The sequence below is a fragment of the Acomys minous genome, assembly GCF_964271855.1.
Source record: "Acomys minous genome assembly, chromosome: 12".
NCBI lineage: Eukaryota > Metazoa > Chordata > Mammalia > Rodentia > Muridae > Acomys > Acomys minous.
Window position 1 is genome coordinate 82,987,645 of NC_140493.1, and position 19,577 is coordinate 83,007,221.

At 45.4% G+C, this 19,577-nt stretch overlaps 1 protein-coding gene and 1 long non-coding RNA gene across 4 annotated transcripts in view; one reads left to right on the forward strand and one right to left on the reverse strand.

The window, feature by feature from the left end:
* Positions 1 to 1,109: 1,109 nt before the first annotated feature.
* On the forward strand, positions 1,110 to 7,927 carry LOC311579533. Its single transcript, XR_014773181.1, has 4 exons — positions 1,110 to 1,186; positions 2,031 to 2,145; positions 2,698 to 3,739; positions 5,530 to 7,927. It is a non-coding gene; the product is annotated as an uncharacterized lncRNA (long non-coding RNA).
* Positions 6,057 to 19,577, reverse strand: part of HLF (HLF transcription factor, PAR bZIP family member) — a 58,147-nt gene continuing 44,626 nt past the window's right edge. For 2 of the 3 annotated variants that reach the window (XM_084750203.1, XM_084750205.1), the window contains exons 3-4: positions 13,359 to 13,579; positions 6,057 to 8,558 (exon numbers count right to left, since the gene is read on the reverse strand). In XM_084750203.1, coding sequence (XP_084606329.1) covers positions 8,340 to 8,558; positions 13,359 to 13,579 — 440 coding nt within the window. In that variant the 3' untranslated portion in view covers positions 6,057 to 8,339. The remainder of the gene's footprint in view (positions 8,559 to 13,358; positions 13,580 to 19,577) is intronic. The other variant, XM_084750204.1, reaches the window with a different exon arrangement.

Sequence of the window (19,577 nt, forward strand, 5' to 3'; positions counted from 1 at the left end):
GGAAATCAGCCAACTGCTACAGGCATTCATCTTGCTAAATGTATTTGAGATTATGTGGTTATGGCTGAGGACATTAGTGTGTGTGTGTGTGTGTGTGTGTGTGTGTGTGTGTGTGTGCCTTCTCAGCAGAAGGCTGAGAATGGCAAGCGCCCCTGTCCAACCCACAGGGGAGGAGGCTGCATCAGGATGCAACCCGTTTGGAATAAAGAGATGTCAGGTCCCATTGCCATCCGACTCCGTTCCCACCCCTTCAGACCTTCGGTCAAGGCTTGCCATCGGGCAATCTGTTTTAGTTTGTTCTGCTCCGCATACCTTCCAAGGGGTCCCTGAATGGGCTGTGAAGAAAAGCAGCTGAGGGGATGTTCATCTTGGGCAGTGATATCCAGACATGGCCGGATCCTCATTACAGGGAAAGGAGCAAGCATCCTCCCCCTCCCCTCCCCCCTCCCCTCCCCCAACGCTGCTTCTCCTAGAAGTTCATGGGAAGACTTTCTACTTTCCCTCTGCTATCTCACCTCTTCCTGTGGCATGAGATCCCTGACAAGAGAAAAGACAACTGATTCTGGGGAATGCAATTAGATTGTATCTGTGCCTTGTGACTCATGTTAGAAGTCCCCGCTCTCTGCTTCCAAGGAAAAGTGAACAGTTCCCAAACTGGCTAAGTGAACTGCAGATTCAACCAAAGGGCCCTGGTGTCCAGCCTTTTATATTTGGGGATTGAGTTTCAGTAGTGGTTTGGAGGCTCTTCTTAGAAGAGGCTTGGGGGCTGCACTCTGAGTAGAGAAGTTACAGAGCTGAAACGAAACTATGTTTACAAAAAAAAAAAAGCCCACTGTTTACTTGCATATATACAAAATCGGGGTGTGTTCGGGAATGATGAAGGGAGCAAATTCCACAGAGCTTGCACTGCCACCCCATCTTGAGGGGATGCAAGGTCACCGTGTGATGACTGTTGGGAAGCTGCCTTAGTTACTTTCCCAGTTATTATGATAAAACATTCAGACAATAGCAACCTAGGCAGGAAGGGTTTATCATCACAAAGCCAGGGGTGTATCAGGGTAGGACAGTCACAGGAGCTTAAGGTAGCTGGCTACATTACATCCATAGTTAAGAAATGAAAGGGATGAATGCCTGCCCAGCTCACAGTCCAGGATCCTATCCCATGCAATGGTGTCATCTTTAGTGGGTGAGTCCTCCCATCTCAATTAACCTAATTAAGTCCCTCACAGATCTGCCCAGAGACTCACCTCCCAGGTGATTCTAAGTGTCATCAAGTTGACAGTTGACATTAGCCACCATGGAGGTGTATTGGTTACTTTTTTCATTGTTATGGTGACCAGATAGAGAACAGATATATATATATATATATATATATATATATATATATATATATATATATATATATATATATATTAATTAAAGAAGCTATCAATTATTTTGGCTGATGGTTGCAGAGCATTTGGCCCATGGTTGCCGATGCCGTTCCCGTCCAGCAGGAAAGACACCAACACCGGGAACTCTTCTTGTAGCAGTTTTTATTCAGGATCCTTGACTATCGGAGTGACCCTGGGAAAAGCTCCCACAGAACCTTTTATAGTGTGCCTGTCCTATCAGAAACTGCCACGTCGCCACTCCTGGTTGGTGCATTCAGATCACACCACCTCCCGCCATGCCTTGTCAGATCACACCACCTCACGCCATGCCTTGTCAGAATCACGCCACCTTACGTCATGCCTTCAGGCATGCACATAAGGGGCTTGCTCACTGCGCATGCGCAAAGATTTTCTCACTGCGCATGTGCAGAAGGGGGCGCATTGCGCCAGTGAAGCAACAGGGGGCGCTGCTATCTATGGCTCTCCACACATGGTCATTTGGTCCTTGTGCTTGTCAGAAAAATATGGCAGCAGGAGTGTGTGGCAGAGAGAGGTGCTCACCTCAGACCGGAAGGAGAGGGGTTGGAGTCGGAAGAGAAGTGGGAAGCCAGCCGTATTCCCAAGCATCCCTCCCAGTGACTTCCACCCTCCCTCTAGGCCTCATCTCCCAGAGATTCTGAACCCTCCAAGCAGAGCATCACCAGCCGGTGACCGAACATTCAGACCATGAGCCTGTGGTGGGAATTTCATGGTCCAATCATGACAGATATGGGTACGGCCACACCATTACTCGGCTTCCTGTCCTCTAACACACTTAAGGGAGAAACCTTACAAGTGACTCTAGCCTAAGGGACAAAACGGCTAAATGGGCTCTTTGTTTTCTTATGTCCGTCTTGATACTCATTTGATTTTCCAAGGCCAGATAGAGGACACCAACCCTGAGCCAGTTCATTCTAGGGGCTTCTTTTCTATCATGTCGGACGCCCATGAGGACAGGGGACTGGACAGTATGGGGGAGCAACCCATACTTGTGGGGACTTGTATACCTGCCAAGTGCGTTCTCTCTCTCTCTCTCTCTCTCTCTCTCTCTCTCTCTATATATATATATATATATATATATATATATATATATATATATATATATATATATATATAATCTTGTGTAATATAAATGACATTAAAATAATATTCAGATATATTAACTATAAAGTTACCAGCTGGGAAGAACTGGTTGTCAGGAATTGAAGCCCTGTCAAATTAGCCATTCAAAAGGGTGGGGCTGGAGAGGGTAATCATAGCGTTAGGCGTTGTATTGATTTTAAAGGAATTTGAACAATGAGGCACTGCAAAGGTCAAGACATGGGAAGGACACTGAAGGAACACAACAGCCTTTATAAGTCTGCCGTCCATTCCTGTGCGGGTCTGATTAGCATTCGAGGAGTACTTTGCAAACTTGAGTGTGCACAGGGATCAGCCTACTTTAACCGACTGTCAAATTGGTACACCCGTTGGAGGACAAAGCGTTCCCAAGAAACACATGTGCACGGACCAAATTTAAAGAAGTCCCTGCAACCTTTATATGTATTTTTCTTTCCTGAAAACGGACCTGTTTCAAGGGAAGTCTCAAGCTGGATGTTGCTCTTGTGTACTGTGTAGTTGGGTGTCGGAGGGCTGTGTTCACACTGCACATGTACAGACTTCCCCCTCTTCATTGTCCTGTAAATACCTCTGCTTACATGACATTTTACACTGCAGTGCGTACAGGTACCCAAGAGGTGATTTATAGCATTAGTCAGAATGTATTCAGGCTGTGTACAAACACTGCACCATTTTATATGAAGGATTTGTGCATCACCGATTTTGGTCATTGCTGAGGGTTCTGAACCATTGTCCCTTCAGATCCTGAGAGTCAGCTAAGCTCAATCGTATTTGGGAGTTAGTTGGGAGTGTAAAACAATTCAGATTTCTGGGTCCCAACTCAAACCGGCTTCCTAATTGTGCCCCTATAAAATGTCCCTGGGTGACTTTGTTTACCCAACAAGAACCCAGACCCAGACTAGCTTCTGAGATACCCCTCTGCATGGCACCAAGGCAACAGATCATCAGGTCATCAACCATCACTTCTATGCTCATCACTTTAGGGAACACGTTTTTATTTTTATTTTTACATTTTTATTCTATGTGTATGGGGAAGTTTTGCTTGTATAAATGTCTGCACCCACAAAGGTCAGAAGAGGGTATCAGATCCCTTGGAACGAGAGTTATAGGTGGTTCTGGACAGCTATGTCGGTCTTGGGAATCGAACCTACAGCCTCTGGAAAAGCAGTCAGAGCTCTTAACCACTGAGCCAGCTCCCCTTAAGCAAGGTAAGCTTCTTAACTTGTCTACCATGTCGTTTCCTGTTCCGTAACATTTGTTACTTCACTGGTTATTTTGCAACTAAAACATTCCAGGTGTATAGTGCAGTATTCGGTACATAACTTATTGATAAATGTTACTTTATTACTAACTAGATGGTATCATTATCACCTATGCATATCTCTGTAAATGATCTTTCGGTTACGGTGATAGAAACAAAATCAGATGGCTGTTCACAAAAGTACAGGGGAAAAAAAAAGGAAAAAAATGGTTTATTAAACATTTAGAAGAACAAAGAAAGTTTTGGACTTGACAGCACGAATACCACCAATACTGTGGTGTACAATTGCACTCACCTCCCTTTCACCTGAACCTGTTTAACAGATGCAGTCTTGGTGGTGTTGCCAAAAGGATACTAATTAATTGTTATGTCCGGTGAGGTGCTAAACAATTACAGATTCCCTGTCTCCACTTAAACATCCATACACAAACGCACATCCCCCTGCACACATCTTGGCATTGACTGTAGTTACTAAAAATTCAGCCAGTCAAGATCTATACGTTTTACTCTTTTGTTAATGACAGTGATTTTACCAAACACCTGGAGTTGAATTTGGCTTCACCAGATGGATGTATTCAGGAGCCCTCGGCAGGAAGCAAATACATTCAGAGCCAGAGCAGAGGTGTCTACCACAGGGAGGGCAGCACCTCAGCTCAGTCACCTGCAAGAAACTGAGCCCAAATGCTAAATCCTGGCCTGTGGAGACAGGCCACATACAGCCCAGTCGGCCACTGCCTGAGGATCTCACTATTTAACTGTGACAATGGCTTCGCTTTTTCTAAAAGGAGCAATAAGGACAGAAATAGAAGAACTTTTAGAAAGATCAAAGTGTAACTTGTATTTTCCACAATGTTAGTTGCTTCACCCTTGGGCAGGGAAGAAAGTTGCCACCCATGACTCTCCCCAGATCTTCCAAACACAAGGCTGTAGCCCTTTCAAAGATACCTTTAGGATTAATGTAAATTCCCACACTGAGTTAGTGGGTTAGAAGGAACCTCTGTGTTGAGTTATCCGGCTTCCCACTCACCCAGTGACTGAATCCCATCATGCCCTTCTCAAATGCAGGCTCCTTCTGCTTCAGTGGATGGTTCCTTAGCGGCCTCTTGTATTTAGAGGCAAAGGCCTAGCCCAGCCATGCCTGGAGTGGTTTGTGAATGGTTCAAAGCACCACTTCCTCTAGAGTTGGAGACTGTTTATAGCCCTCCCTTCCCCTTAAGGTGTAGCATCAGCAGAGAGATACACGGATTCCTTTTTTTTTTTTTTTAAACTTCCTTTGAAAACACAGTTGAAAAAAATGAGTTGACAGGACCTAATAGGGAAGTGCTACGCTGCTCATTCCACGTTATGTATAAACGACCCGGCATGCTACTGCTTGGATGCATTTTTTTTTTCAGTGGCCAAATAATTTACTCATGGGAAGATGCCTACGTTGAAATGGTAACAGTTGGCAACAGGCCATCCTAATGTCTGTGGTCTGCTGCCATCATCTGATCCTGGGTCCTAGCTGCTCGGGACATTGCTTTGCCTCATCTAGTTAACATCCATGGACAGATAGAAGAAGTCGGCCTGGGGCGGGAGGTGTCGATAATTAACTGTGGATAAGGCACCTGTGGAGATTCCAAAGCGTTGATTTACTGCTGCTGTTTCGTTTTGATTTTAGTGAGGTAGGTTTCTAAAACCTTTCCCGGCATACAAAAGAGTAAGTTTTATTATGATCTGTTCTTATGTCTCCTGCAGAGAACATTTATGGTGTTCATTTGGTTAAAAACGATTCCAAGAAAGAGCAGGTATGTGTTTTTTTGTTTTTGTTTTTCCTGTCAGCTACTATTGGATGGCTCTGTGAATTTCGATGGTCCACGCTGCAACACTTCAACTCTTCTCTACTTAAGTTCAAATACATTCATCTTTGTTCTGATGAATACTGTCGCTGGACAGTTCAGAAACTACCCTTTTTTAATCTTCAAAAAGACCAACTCTTTGTCATTCCATGGCTACTACTGAATCATCTCTTAGTTTTATGTTAGATTGTTGGGACATTTTTTTTATTAGTAATTTATTTGGCAACTGTATTTTGAGTCTCACACTCTCTTTTCCCTGCCATTACCTATGGCTTGGAACAAAACATGTACTTGGGAAGAAATCCTACAGGTCTCATTTTCCAGAGCTGTGATACTAGACGGAGAACAGCTGACGGAATGAGAAGGCTATCACCAGATCCGCAGAGAACTCAGACAGGGTGGAGGCAGGAGACTGGAAAACATCCATGGATGAAAGGGGATTTTAATCGAGCACAAAAAAATGTGCCTTTGAAGAAACAGCAGACTCTCTTGACATTACACAACTCAAGCGAAACAAAGGAACAGCCATCTTTAAAGTCGAAACGTCTATCAAATTATAAGCCATACGCATAGCACCGAGGTCAACCTTACACTGCATGAGATGCACAGGCCGAAAGGGAACAAAACCATTTGGGGCCCTGGCAACAACACTCTGTTCCAGCGACTCAGAATTCTGAAGTGAACATTTATGTGGCAGATGCTTTTCCTAAAAAACACTGTATCATCCAATAAATATTTGACTAAAACCCATTTTGTGCTTTTGGGTGATGTTAACTGACTTCCTTCTGAGACCTGGTAAGAAACGAGAAAGTGTTGGAGCAGGATTCGTCACAGCAAGCCTCAATATTGTCATAAAATTTTAATTTTAAGCAGAAAACATGCTGATGTGTCAGTAATAGGTTTAAAATATTAAAGACTTCAAAACCCCCCAAAGCACTCCTCTGAACAGCATTGGTGAATATATATCTTTGCTATATAATTTTAAAACATGGAATAGTTTTCCTTTTTTTTCTCTTTTCTATATATAATATATGTCTTCCAAAATACATTGTCAGTATTTATATCTGAAAAATACTGTACAAAAAAGAACTTCCTATAATTACTCTGTATAAACATTAAACAATTTAATAATCTCTCCTTTTGGTCTATAGTAAACATTTAAATTGATTGGATAAACCACAGTTTGTGACAACACCGTCCCCTTCTGAGATACACCAGTGTCTTTTACATTCATTTTTCAGAAGTCCACTTGATAGGCGCACATACGTTCAAAAGCAAACAGAGGAAACACAGGCTCCAGAATCATGAGTTTCTGAGGCATTCAAAAAAAGGGCACCACGAGGGAGAAAGGGGCTTTACAAAACAACTTTCAAACTTAATTAACTGATTTCTAAAAACAGCAAAATGTCCTCCCAAAATATATATGTTACAAAAAAAAAAAAAAAAAAAAAAAAAAAAAAAAACCCTGGATGAACTGAATCTTAAGTAAGTCAATTGTCTTGGATGTCAGGAAGGAAATGGAAAAGGCTAGCTAGAAAAGTGGGAGGTGGGGGGGGGGGGTGGTGGTGTCTGGGGAAGGGAGACAGCAAAACAAAGCACACCCATGGCAAAGGCTTCTCCAAGATGCATGTTTTTTTTTTCTTTTTGGCTTACGTACTGATAAGTTAATCCCTCAGTCTTAGGCCTCCCATTGCCCTCTGCTTCCCTGTCCTGAGAATATTCTGGTCATGCGCAAATGCATTACTTTAATTTTGATTTTTAAAAGACAGTGAAATTCCTAGGTAGGGAGAATTTCCTACGTCCACTAGTTAATACTCAGGCAGCATGCTCTAGCGTACACTAGGATTATTGCTTTAGGTACAGACAGTGCAAAAACACACTCTGTGTTCTATAATGGTACTTACTTACTGGGGTTGGTAAAATGAAAAGGAAACTTAGTAGGGTAGCAGCAAGTAAATATGGGATCTATAAATCTAAACAGCACTTTAGATTTGAAGACAATTATCACCAAAACTGAAATGAAAACGAGGAAGGGGAGGAGAGAGAGGGGCCACCTATGAAGGAATTCAGCTGCAGTGTAGTGCTAGGGTATGCTATGCACCTCGTTAGCATGGTTAACTCGTGGTTGAAACAGAAACAAGAGCTTATGTTCTTGATAACCGAGACCCCAGCGTTTTACCAGGGCCCTGCTTCCTGAAGCCACGCAGACCCTGGCAAGGTAAGATCGCTGGAACATGAAGCAAGGCAGACAGGGGCAGGAGTGGAGAAGGGACGGGGAGGAAACCCCACAGGGGTCTCCGGAGTCTAATAAAAACATGGCACCTTTCTTGTTCAGAACTAAAAGACAAGAGGACTATCTTTAAATGGCAAGTGTGAAGGAACACACACACACACACACACACACACACACACACACACACACACACATGAACACCACTGACTACACATGGGACCATAAGCATGTGTATACACACACACACACACACACACACACACACGCGCGCGCGCGCGCGCGCGTACGCGCACACACACATACACACGCACGCACGTACGCACGCACGCACGTATACAGACGCACACCAAAATGAGTCAGTTGCGTTTATGCCTCTGGTAAAGTGCTGATGTCAGAAAGGTTGGTTTGGGTGTGGTGCTACCAGACAGGAAACAAGCTGTCCATCTACTCAAAAGCCAGCCCACAAGAATGCCATCCTACAGGGGCCCGTGCCTGGCCTCGTACTTGGCAAGTATGTTCTTGCATTTGCCCAGCTCCTTCCTTAAATCAGCCACCTCCTGGCGAAGGGCCGAGTTCTCCTTCTCCAGGAACGAGGCCCGGATTGCGATCTGGTTCTCCTTCAGCCGCCGGGCATCACGGGAGCGCTTGGCCGCCATATTGTTCTTTCTGCGCCTCGCCCAGTACTTGTCATCCTGCTCATTAGTTACAGAAGGAAAAAGAAACAAAATATTAGGTTTCAGCTGCCCTGGGTGGCGGCCAGGGGTGGGCTGAGACAAAAGCCTGGGTCTCTTAACTCCTGTCTCCTTCCTTTACAGCTTCTACATGTCTGAGGGTACGGTCTGCCAGTCATGGCTTCCTTCCTAGAGAAAACACCAACCTGTCAAAACAGGCTTTGCCCAACATAGTTGTGTGCCCAGCGAGGCAGAGCTCAGAGTTCAGCTCAAAGCTGGAGGCTCACCACACACCCTAAATTCCATTCCAATTTTCTTCACTCTCTTGGTTGAATGGTTTTTTTTTTTACTTTTTTTTTTTTCTCCCCTGAATACACACATAGCCTTCTCTGTGTTCGGACTGTGCTATTGGAAGGCAATAATTGCTAATATCTCTCAATAATATACATACATCATTTGTAATTTTAATTTGCTAATAGCACCCTCCTTTAAGAGAGGGTCTTTTTTAAAATATAGTTTATTAATTTATTCATATTACATCTCATGTTATCCGATCCCTTGTATCCTCCCATTCCTCCCTCCCTCCCATTTTCCCCTTACTCCCTTCCCCTATGACTGTGACTGACGGGCACCTCTTAAGGTCTTACATGACCCAGGCTGGTCTTGAACTTACCATGTAGGCATGGCCACTTGAACTCTTGATCCTCCCGTCATTGCCTCCTTATCACCACCATGCCAAGTCTCCCCAAAATCTCTCTCAAATACACTGTTGATGTAGCAACCCCACCTCTATGATTACATCTAGCACTTTCCGTATACATAGACAAAGGTGCAATTTTTTTATTACAAAATTATTTACAAAAGCTAAAAACAAGAAAAACTAATCATCTATAGTAGAGTTTATGGTAACTACATTATCATAAAGTCACACCAAGTGACACTCTACAGTTTTTAAAAATAAAGACTTGGGGTGGGGTGGGCGGGGGAGACTGCAAAGATGTGTGTGACACATTATGATGTGGGTAGAAACAATTGCAAGCCCTTGGAGAACACGCATGTTTACCATAGTTTGATTAAAATTATACTTTACTAATAGTGGGCAGCCCAGATGGATTTATAGTGGCCAATATAGGTGCCTCTGTAAGAGGGACCAAACCAGCAAGGCAACAGACAGGGAAGATCTCCCACTCTTTTACTTTATATCCTGAGTTACCAGAATATCACATAAGGGCCATGTCCACTCCAGTAATTGAAAACAGAAATTAAAAAATATATTAGCTTTCATTACTCAATGTGCTCCTATCAATGGCTAACATTTAAATAATGTATTCTAATTTCCTGTGTAACTGCTTACCGTATCTGGAATTCCCATATCTGCCTCCATCACTGCTCCCATTACCAAGAGAAAGGAAAGGGGACGGTGCCAAAAGGAATTTTCGCCAACTCTTTTTGTATCAACAACTTGCTACAGCGAATGTCTCTCCTTTAGCTCATACCACCTAGAATAAGTGGGCGAGGCCAATCCATCTCCTTCTCGGGATGCCAAGAACAGTTGGCATTGAAGGGTGTCCTTCACATGGGAGGGGTTCAAGGCTTTACAAGAAGTTCAGGATAAGTGATCTGCCCCTATACCTGTCCATTATCCTCATCAGACAAGTACCTTGTGTGTGAGGTGGAAAGTGTGTGAAGGTACTTCCTATCTGCTGGTCACAAGATTGTCCTTTGTTCATAAAGTGCCTCTCGATTTCTATATACTTCATAGTGTTAGCAGGATGAAAAAAGTGATCCTCATAATAATAACAATTCTTCTTAGGGAGGAGCGAGCCCTTTGAGGCATACCCAGGGGAGCAAGTGGGGACAGGTATACTATGGTTGTTGGTAGAATTTGGTGTTTGTGCTTCTCAAAGCTGGTGGGATGGGCAGAAAGGGAGACTGGCAGGCCCAGTGACATCACACGGGTGAGGGGAACCACAGGGACCTTCATAGCAGTGGAGCATCCAGCTTTGATGGAGGCCGTTTGTGTGACTTGGATGTCATCCTCCATTCCCGCCCCTTTGGAGTATCAGGAAGCCAACCACACTTGTCAGTCTGCCCAGGAGTGTGGTTTCCAAGAACATTCCAATGAAGGGCTGAGTCAGAACCAATCAGAACCTACACACAAGGGGGACACGGGGAGGGGGGGCAGGAGGTGAGGCTGTGCGTGAGAGCAAGCCCTTGGGGGGCAGCTGTAGAATGGGTTTGGTGCTCTGTGACAGTTCTGACCCATGTCTTTGAGGACCAAGGAGTCACCAATTGACCTTAGTGTAACCATCTCCTTCTTACTCAATTCTCTCCAGGAGGTTTTGCTCAGACCTCTTATGACTTGTAAAGTGCTTTTTCCCCCACATGTGCAGTTGAGCTAGCTGACGTGTGGAATGGAGAATAAGACTCTTAAATAGGAGGGAAGAAAAGAACAGAGCTGTAAGAAAGGATGGAGAGGATGGGAGTGATTGAAGAAGGAATGCCCCGGCCTAGAAAAGCCAGCTTGCCTCCTTTCGTCGTTCTGATTGGAGACAGGGAGGCTGAATCTCCAGAGGGAATGGTAGATCTGACACTGGGTCCCCTGTTCCATCCTGTACCCTCCCATAGCTGATGCTGTGCAGCTACTCAGTGGGGCCCACCGATCCCGCTCACTTCTAACAGACTTACCCTCCCCTCTTCTCTACAGACTAGAATTTCTATGAGATCTAGCACAGTGTCAATGTTGGCTCCCTTCAGCATCCCCTAAGCCTCTGAAAGAGGTTTGTCAAGTGAACAAATGACCCTTACCCGTGGTAAGGAATACATGTGAATATGCATGATCAGTTAGGAAACCTGTATGACATCATTCAGTGCTCCTTCTGTGTGTATGCTAACTAAAACGCCAGCTTCAGAGAAGAAACAGGCACTTGTGGGGAAGGCCACTCTTGGTAGGTTTGGCCCCACCCCATTAGTTTGCTTGTCTCCCACCCAGGCCAGCTCAGTCCTCTCTGCTGAGAGGAGAACCCTTCACAGCTCTTCTTCCTGCGTCTCACAGCTCCAGACTTGGGCCTTGAGGTTTCACCTGCCATTTGAAACAAATCTCTAAGGGCACACTGAAGGGGAAGGCTCCTGCCAATTTCCTACCCACCATGCGGAAAGGGCAGGCTGAGCCAGGACAGCGGTGATACATAGAATTCCAGCCCAGATGGGTCATCATGGCCTCTTTGCTGCCAAGAGTACACGGGCCATTAAATACGCTCACTCTTCAAGCACGCAAACTTGGAGACTCTGTGAAGGTCTGGCCAGAAGTTTAATCTTCTACTCGGTAACATCCTGTCAAACCATTTCCAAGTCAAGAAGAGGCCCCGGCTGAATAGACTTCCTGGTTTAGGTGAAGGGATAAAACTCTACAATACACAGGAATAGATTACTAAGAACTCAAGATCCCAGAGGGCATCCAACTGCAAGAAGGCACTTCACTCAGCTCGGACGTAATCCCACAGGCCCTTATAGTCCAACCATCGAGTCCCTGAGAAGGTTAGGTTTTTCTGTTATTTTTCCCTGTAGACTTCTCTGGGTTGATTCCTAGAGTGACAGCTCTTCATTTGTTTTTCCAGGGCCCCTTGTCTGGGCTAACACGCTACTGTGGCCTTTCTAGAACCCGTCTTTACTCTAAAAGTCGAGTTCACCTCAGCTCCCCTTTCTGCTTCTCCATAACCTCAACTGTAAAGTGATAACTTTGGATGTCAGCCCTGACCCTGGTCCATTCTGCAGCAATTAAAGAGGTCTCGTGTGTGAGGACAAGGGCCATGCCTTAGGTCTCCTGGGTACATCTGCCTCCTGTGTTCTTTCTAGATACTAAATAGCAGAAAGTCTGTCCTACTTAGTTCACATAGCATCCCAAACTCTCATCTTCCTAGAGGGTGTCTCTATATGAAGCATATTCAGGTCTAGTTAATGGGAATCAGACATTAGAAAAGGGCTAATTATGCCTGATCCTAATGCACTGACTACGTACAATCATTTGTTGTTCTCATGGTTGGAAAAAAAAGCATACACAGAAAAAGTTCTATGGAATGGCTAACCGTAAAGCGGTCTGCGCTGGCAGAATTTCAGGGATGTCCTTTGTCCTAAGGTAAATGTATCAGAATAAACAGATGACACTGTCTCCCCAGATGACTGATGTTATCTCCTTCAACAGATGCTCCCAGACCTGAGTGCTTAGCTAATGTTGAGAGGGCCTTACATGACACAAATAATAGCGGTGGATCCACCATCTCTCCCCACCATCTCTGACATGCCATGCTGGTCATCCAGAGTCAGCAAGATGAAGAAGGAAATTCAGACTTGTGTAGTTCCCAAGGCCCTCTGGGAAATGGTAGAGGTCATTATCAACAAACAGTGGACACTGGAGGCAAACCTTAGAGAACTGAGGTCCAGGGTAAGTGCTCTTCTCAAACCATCTCTCCTCCCTCCTCGACCCCACCCCCTCCGTTTGCAACCTTGAAAGATTTGGGTTTGACACATGGGCCCATGGGATCATGGGATACCCTGTAGAGGGGCCAGTTTGCTTCCGCTGGGGACTTAACATCCCTCTAGCCTTTTACTTCTCCCCATGTCTGATCCATATCAAGACATGAAAGCATGTTTCAGAAAACCCCTAGGGAGGAAGTACAGTGCCAAGAACTCACGTGCCAACAAACATAAGCAGAACACACAGGCCCCTCATTTCCGAGTGCACATGGACTTCCTGAACTTACCCCGTTAGCTTCCCCTAATCCCACTCTCCATCTGCCCACAGCCTCATTACCAGTTCCAATTTACCTTCAAATCATCGGGAATGAAGACTTTGCGAGCTTTCTTAATCATGGGCTGTGGTTTCAGTTCTTCTTCGGAGAACTTGCGTTTGCGAGGATCGAACATTTCCTGCCCCGGGATGCTGGAGAGGGCAAGGTCTGCCGGGTCCGGTTCATACCCGACTGGGACCTGGATGGTGTCAGGGTCAATGGGGCTCGGCGTATTGCGGTTTGCTGACAGCAGCTGGCCTGGAACAACACAGGAGTTTGAATTTGTATCAGCTCTAAGCCAACCCAGATCAGAGCCACTTAGCGATTCTCTAGGAGTGATGAGAGACTTTAACCAACTTATGTCTGACCCTGCTGCCATCTGTCCTTCCTCATCTTAAGTGTATTTCCAAGAACACAGTAGGCAGAACATGAGTGACTCCTGTCTTATCAGGCAAAACAAAGAGGATGAGGGAAAAAAAAAAGTTTAGAAAAATACACATACTTATTTTTTCTTATCCCATGCATTGTGGTGGCTAGGTTTGTGTCAACTTGACATAAGCTACAATCATTTGGAAAGAGGAAACCTCAGCTGAGAAAATGACTCCACCAAATTGGCCTAGGGCAAGACTGTGGTGCAGTTTCTTAACTGAGGACTGATGTGGGAGGACCCAGCTCACTGTGGATGTTGATGCCTCAGAGCTAGTGGTTCTAGGTGCTATAAGAAAGCAGGCTGAGCAAGTCTTAAGGAGCAATCCAGTCAGCAGCATTCCTCCATGGCCAGCATCAACTCCTGCCTCTAGGTTCCTTCCCTGACGTCTTTCAAGGATGACGCCATTGTGATGTTGAAGGATAAACTAAGTAAGCCCTGTCCTCCCCCAAGTTATTTTTAGTAATGGTGTTTCATCACAGAAATAGCAATCCTTAGTGCCTAGGACAGACCCTGATACTAGAGAGTAGATTGTTGTTGTGACAAACCTAACCATACTGTTTGGGGGAGGATTGTGGAAGGACTTTGGTACTTTGGGCTAGAAAAGCCATTGAGCACTCAGAGCTCAGTGGGTTGTTCTATGGGAACTTGGAAGATACTGCTGTGCAGTGTAGATTAGGGAGGCCTGGCACGTGAAGTTTCAGAGGAAAGTTTTGAGTCCCTTAAAGACTACATTTGATACTTTGAGTTTAAGAATCTGTAGTTTTCAGGGCTGGAGACATGGCTCAGAGGTTAAGAGCACTGACTGTTCATCCAAAGGTCCTGAGTTCAATTCCCAGCAACCACATGGTGGCTCACAACCATCTATAATGTGATCTGATGCTCTCTCCTGGCCTGCAGGTGTACATGCAGGCAGAACACTGTATAATAAATAAATCAATCAATAAATCAATCAATAAATAAATCTTAAAAGAATCTCTGGTTTTGGTCAACCGGGGTTGAAGAATCAGCTGTGACTAATAAGAGATCAAGATCTCAGAAGTGCAGCCTTTGCGTTAGTTGGACAACTGATGCTGCTACCTGGATCTGAGAAGTATGTAATGACTAAGAAGAGGCGAGCATCACTGAGGTGAAATCTTCTGAGAAATGGTTCCTTGGCGTGAACACAGAAGGTGCGTTTTGGAGGCGGCCAAGGTTGATGGTGGCAGCCAAACTGGAGCAATGTGTAAGAGTCTCCTGGGACCCTGGCTTTGAAGGCACTGAAGGGGCCATGGAGTTTGGCACCATGTGAGGCCAGGTGAGGCTAATAGTGAATACGTGGCCTCAGTCAAAGCAGAAGCCCCAGGATTGGAGGGTTCATGGAGACAAGCTGAGGCTTGGCACTCTGTGGCTAGATCAGAATCCTTAAGGAAAGGCTATTTGTGAAGGCACAGCGGAGTTTCAGTGTAGAACCCAGAATTATGGAGAGGTCAGTTCCATGGGACAACCGCCACAGTGTTTTGTCACAGCAACAGTAACTCTAAGATACACATGGAGCATCAACTACATGCCAGGCACGCTACATGGTGTGATGGATAGAGTTTCCTGTGTTTCCCAGATGAGTCGCAGAGACAGACCATTAGCTAGTTAGGGTGGGGTGTAGTGGTATAGGATGGAAGTAAGTCTGTGCATCCCGAGTGTAAGGAGCCATCCGGAACACAAAAGAGGTCAGGGAGGGATCCTGACCAAGACACCTCAAGCAGTTGCATCTTGGGAGAGACAGGAACCGGCAAAAAGGCAGTCAGTCGAGGCACAACATTAACACAGACATTCAGATCTCAGTGAATGTGTGGGTTGTGCTGTCTGTGTACTTGTTGGGGGTAAGCATGTGCACATGTGCATATGGCTGTACAAGATTGCACGTGGGGCAAGAGGTAGCTATGTCGGGTGTCATTTCTCAATCATTCTCCACCTTTTCTTGTTCACGATGGTGTCTCTCATTGAATCTGAAACTCATAAGTTTAGTTAGGCTGGCTGGCCATGAGTGTCAGGGTGTCACCTGTCTCCACTTCTCTCTCCCTCTTGGGTTTTCACATGAGCTCCGGGGACCTAAATTTAGGTCCTAATACTTTTGTGACAGGCACTTTACCAACCGAGCCATCTCCCTAAGCCCTCGTTTGCTAACTTCTTCTGGGGATGGAGGCTAGGGCCCTGAGCGGTGGAGGCAAGTGCATTATCTCTGTCTGACGTCCCCACGCATCCAGTCGGTGTTTTTGAATAACTACACATAGTTGTTGGTAGCTGGAGCCCGGAACTGAAGACAGAATAAGTTCAGGTCAAACTAAAAACGATGTGGCTACGGGCAAGAGGGTTGCGGGACATAACAAACCAAACAGCTCTGGATGTCACAGGAGCGTTTCCGAGGAGGGACCTAACAGTGATCTGCGAATAAAACTCTGGTATTCTAATGGGCTGAAGGGGCACAGGTGGAGACAGGTGAGGCACAAGGCTGTTGTGACATGCCACAAGCACGTTAGCAGTGGCTACACCGATGGCGAGAAGGGGCACGTTGTTAACAATCATTTAGCAGATCAGAAAGGGCATAATGGAGGCCAACCTAACTTCTACTTGGACCCTCTAGAGGCTCAGCCACTGTGGGCTGCGCAAACATCCGCGGAACAATGGGTGGATTGTGCCCCTTTGTCTAGCTGGTGAGACTGGACTTAATAACAGACCAAATGTTTATGCTGGGCGTTCTGAATCTTAACTTCTGGTCTCATCTGAGTTTTACAATTGCTCCTTTCATGCCTGGAGAAGAAATGAGAGGATGCAGCTAGGCTGTGTTTGGCCCAGCTCCTCGTCTTCCCCGTTGCCAAAGGTTGGGCGCCCCCCCACCCCCATGTAGAAAGAAATCTTTAGGTTTCATTAAAAACCCAGTCCAGGGTGAAGCATGAAGCCCATTGCTTACACTGTAGCGAAACTGAAACCCTGCATGCCTGTTTCTGAAAGGGCCTGGAAGGGAGCTTGAACAAATAAATGGCCCAGATGACCTTCTAGGTCCCTTCTTGGCTTTGAGCTTCCTTTGTGTACTGCTTGCCAAAGAGGAAGAGACGGCCCCTGAGGCACTGGCAGATGATGCGCTTTTCTCATTAGCCAAGCCGCTGCACGCTCCAGCTTCTAGGGACTGCTGAGCTCTGTGCCGGATGGTGATAATACAATTTCATCTTGAGCCTCTTGACCTTGCCTTTAAAAGGAACTTCATTTCCATCACATAGGGATGCTCCTTTTTTATGAAGGAATCATCTTTGAACTTTATAGCAATACTACCGAATGTCCTATCACCACATGCCCGACCACTTAACCATTTTACACAAATTTGTTGTATTCTAGTGTGTTGTGGGGAGAGGGAGGGAGGGAGAAAAAGATGGGAGGGGGGGAGGTGCCATCCATGTGAAAGTCAGAGGATAACTTGTAGGAGTCAGCTCTCTTCTTTCATCATGGGAGTTTTAGGGATGGATTAAATTTATGTTGTCACTGAACTCAGATTATCATTGTGAGGCTTGGTACCTTTATCTACCAAGCATCTTACTTATGCCTTTCCCTATTCTCTTGAGCCCTCTCCTCCTCCCTCCCCTCTCTCCCTCTCTCTCTCCTTCTCCCTTTCTTTCCGTGTGTGTGTGTGTGTGTGTGTGTGTGTGTGTGTGTGTGTGTGTGTGTGTGTGTTTTATAGACAGGGTTTCTCTGTGTAGCTCTGGTTGTCCTGGAACTCACTCTATAGACCAGTCTGGCCTTGAACTCAGAGATGGTCCTGCCTCTGCCACCTAAGTGCTGGGATCAAAGGCGTGTGTCACCATGCCTGGCTTTGAATCCTCTCTTAATGCTTCCCAAATAGATCTCTCCGTTATTTCAAGTCCCTCCTTCAGGCTTCAGAATTCTGTGTATTATGATATCTTAAGATATCCAAATGTTTGAAGCTTTACACACAGAAGCTTGCATTGTGTAAGCAGGCACACGTACACACATACAGACAGACAGACACACACACACACACAGACACACACAGAGCCTATTTATTGCTTTTTACATAACCACTTGTTACGGTATCTGTTTCCATGTTCAGCTTTGGAGAAGAGCATCCTCAGGTTTTGGTTGGCCTTCTGAGACACTGAACTCTGCCAGGCACCCGTGATCATGTGATCATTCTAACAGTAATATTTGCCATTCTATCTCTGTGGCCCTATCTCTCTCCAGGGAAGTGGTTTGGCTGGATGGCAAAAAATGAAAGTGGGCCTCAACACAAGTAAATGGCTGCCCAGGGCTCAAGCAGAAGATGGCCAAGGACAGAGAAACAAAACCAGGGCCCTCTTGTCATCTTACACATCCGTCTTTTCTGCTCCCTCGCCTCCTTCTGAAGTTGTTTTCCCTGTCATCGGAAACTCCCGAGAGTCATTAGGTCACAGGGAGAAAAAAGGCTTTAGCTATACTTACCTACCTTTTATGAATTTTCGTGTTTTTAACACAAGAATTGTTGCCTTAAGAGTGCAGCATTACATTTTACTTTTAAGTTATCAAAAAAATGTTCACAGCAAATCTTCAAATGCAGACACATGTTGAGGAAGTGAACATAGCAGTTGCCACTACTCTTCTCTCCACAGCCCTCTCAAAGCTCCGCCCCCCTCTCCCCCACCGCCCCCCTACCCGAGAGATGAACACCTTGCTATGAAGACATCATTCCTTGAGCTAGTCTCACTTGAAACACTTCAAGGATTGGTATTAGGGATCAAACCCAGGGCTTCCAGTATGGGAGACAAACACCCTACACCTGGACCACACCCCTACCCTGTTATACCGTGGCGTTTACACATAAGCAATATAACCCAAACAAGATTATATATCTTATGTTGCTTTTGTTTTGTTTTGTTTTGTTTTTTGAGACAGGGCTTCTCTGTGTAGCCTTGGCTGTCCTGGAGTTATTCTGTAGACCAGGCTGGCCTCGAACTCTTACAGATCCATCTGCCTCTGCCTCCCAAGGGCTGGGATTAAAGATGGGCGCTATCATGCCCAGCTCTTCTGTTGCTTTTTAAAGTAGGTTTAAGACATGCTATTAATACAGATAGAAAACCTATGTATGTATTGCTATGTAGGGAACAAACCAAGGGACTCTCTCGTGTTAACGAAGTGCTGTCACCCCACCCCCAGCTCCATCCCAAGTCTATTTTTCTGTTAAAGGATCACGGCTACCCCCACAGTTTGAATATAATAATTTATCCAATAAGTCCACAACTAGTGAGCTTTTTTTTTTCTAGCAGGTTTTTTAAGTACAGGAGATCCCCAGCAATTACGTTGCTCACACAAAGCCAAGTGTGATCAATGTACTTCCATTTTTTGCCCTAAAAATGTTATCCTGTTCATAATGCACAGACATAAAGGAGAGTCCAAGTTTCACCCAACTAAACGTTTCTTGACAGAGTGCTACCCGTCTGAGATGCACGAATAGCGCCACTAATTTTCATCTCTCTAGTTACTTGTCATGCTCATCGTCCCGCGTGACTATTGGGCGTTGGCTTCTTCTCTGTGTACCCTTCATGGTTTTATCCAACCCCCAGCAGATACGTCTACAACGCAAGCTCCTGCAGCGAAGGCTCACGCGACATCCAGGTGTGAGCAGCAGAAAGACTGTGAGACCCAGGGAACTGGAACGTCGGCTATGAGATCTGCATGGTCTTCTGTATACGATGGGGGAGATCCGCTTATGAAATCTCCGCAGTGCGGTTGCTTAAAGAGAACCAACACAACGACACCACCCACTGACATGTCAATGTCGATGACGGAGAAATCTTACAAGGCCCT